The sequence below is a fragment of the Musca autumnalis genome, unplaced genomic scaffold (assembly GCF_047663935.1).
Source record: "Musca autumnalis isolate F117 unplaced genomic scaffold, ASM4766393v1 scaffold_1, whole genome shotgun sequence".
Taxonomy (NCBI): domain Eukaryota; kingdom Metazoa; phylum Arthropoda; class Insecta; order Diptera; family Muscidae; genus Musca; species Musca autumnalis.
The window spans coordinates 254,082,577-254,084,876 of NW_027411644.1; the positions used below are offsets into that span (position 1 = coordinate 254,082,577).

Sequence of the window (2,300 nt, forward strand, 5' to 3'; positions counted from 1 at the left end):
TCGAAAATTCTTCACTATGTCAAAGTGCTTGTTTACGTTTTCATACAATTTATTCACAATAACAAAATATTTGACAGATTGAAACCAATCAGCTGGCCGTTTTACGCCACCTTATAATTTCATCATGCCAAAAACGCATCAACCTACAGCAGTGTAACCACGACCCAAAGTCTAAGTAGATCGTGTAATATAAATCACCTTCAGGTCGTTTTAACATATTGTATTGCAAAAATAAAACAGCTGTTCGTGACGAATAACATTTGAAAGGTAGCTCACTTAAATCGAAAATTTTTATTTTAAATAATTCTAATTAACTAATACTTATTAATTATAAATTATGTATTAGTTTACGATTGAAATAAGTATAATATCACAGGTAGAACCTTCATTGATACGTTTACTTAATGTTTTTGGCCCAACAGAAGTCTTCCTGTGTCCGGAGACCACTTTCATTTGCAAGTCTTCGTAACCTGTGTGGTTACGTTATTGTGTTGTTTGTAAATAAAAGTGTGATGTTGGAAATTTAATATTTTGCTGCTGGAATTTCACGGAAAATTCAAATAAAATGTTTTGTTTAAAACGTGTCAGTATTCCCCTACGATTACTGCCCAATTGCATTGGCGAAAAAGCTGCCTTTCTACATACGACACAAGTATGTCAGACGTTTTGGGAACGTGAGAAAAAATCTGGATATAAAACAGCCTTGCCGGAACCATCAAAAAAGCAAATGATAATGGAGGGACTTAAAGAACTTAAAAGTGAAATTAGTATGTGGAAAGAAGAAATGAAAGAAAAATTTGAATCAGATCCACTGTTGGTTTTTCGTCCCGGATAAACTGATATTGTTTTTTAATTTCAAAGATAAATCTTCGCTAGACAAATGGGTTGTAACCACCGATATGGATCATAATGAGGGTAAAAGTACAGCCAAGTTAGAATTAAGTAATTCAGGAGCTGGACTCTTTCATGGTGTAGTAAATTCCGAACACATTAAGGATGGTGTTATAAAAAGGACTGGTTATGCCAATATAAGAACAAAAAGAGTTAGGGTAAGTTAAAAAGAAACAAAATTTATTTTTCTATGGAATAATTTTATATTTTTATTTCCACAGAAATCTTTTAAGCGTGAAGCAACCTACGATTGGAGTCAGTATAATATGCTGGTCTTAAAAGTACGTGGTGATGGCCGCAGCTATTTAATTAATCTTCATTGTGAAGGTTATTCCGATTTGATGTGGAATGATGTTTACCACTATGCTTTATACACCCGTGGAGGACCTCATTGGCAAATTGCAAAGGTAATACACTTAATATTTATAAAGGCAAATAGAGTAAAATAAAATGTATATTTATTTCAGATACCTTTTTCGAAATTCTTCTACTCATCTAAGGGGCGTGTACAAGATCGTCAACAGGCCATACAATTAAATCGCATAACCCACTTTGGTTTTTCTGTTGCAGCTAAAAATGGCATGGATGGTCCATTTAATTTAGAAATTGATTATGTTGGTCTAGAATTTGATCCTAGCCACCATGAAGAATTTGCCTATGAAATGTATACAACTCCAAAGTATATTGTTGGTACATAGTTTGTGAAACAATACCGACATTATTTTGGTAAAAATAGTTTATTGTTTGTAAAGAAATGTTAAAAACAAATTTAAAAAAAAGGTTTTATTTGTATATAAGAGTGATTAATTTTTAATTGTTTATGGGCCATTATTATATGTGTTCTTTTACTATCTGATGGATATGAAAATGCAAAACAAACCAATTTGGAGGCATTAAAAATATAATTATTACATTGAAAGTTAATGCCAAGATGCTCCTCCTTGAAATTGAATCATCACTTTTAACTTTAAGTTAACCGGAACGCTATAAATATGTTCGTTAAATCGAAACTTTAACAAAAGAAGACTTATAATAATGGGGGTATGAGTAATAACAAGGGGTAGAATTTTTAAGCTAATAACAGTAACTGTATTGACAAAATATTAATATGTACTTACTGTGATGAACAGAGCATTTGTTCGGTAACCGGACCTAGCCACACGTTATCTTCGTAGCCACACTTAATTTGTACGGTCATTATTCAGACGAATAATTGCAACATTGTTGTCTTTTTCTGAGGAAAAAGCCTTGCTTCTGTGCTTCACCCGAACAATGTGCTTTTACAGATTGCTGGCCATGGTATCGCTTGTTTGTGGAAGCTTTTGAACGTTTGTTGCAATAAGTCTATGTAGGGATTTATTTCCAATTGCTCTGATTTTTCTCAAAATTTCAATAGTATATTTTCCGCT

The 2,300-nt window shown here is 32.6% G+C and overlaps 1 protein-coding gene across 1 annotated transcript; it reads left to right on the forward strand.

Moving 5' to 3' along the window:
- Positions 1 to 422: 422 nt before the first annotated feature.
- On the forward strand, positions 423 to 1,815 carry LOC141389390 (complex I intermediate-associated protein 30, mitochondrial-like). The gene is given in 4 exon segments (XM_073960838.1): positions 423 to 847; positions 849 to 1,049; positions 1,113 to 1,298; positions 1,359 to 1,815. Coding segments are annotated over 4 exon segments (900 nt in total). The 5' UTR covers positions 423 to 565; the 3' UTR covers positions 1,590 to 1,815.
- The last annotated feature ends 485 nt before the right edge of the window (positions 1,816 to 2,300 follow it).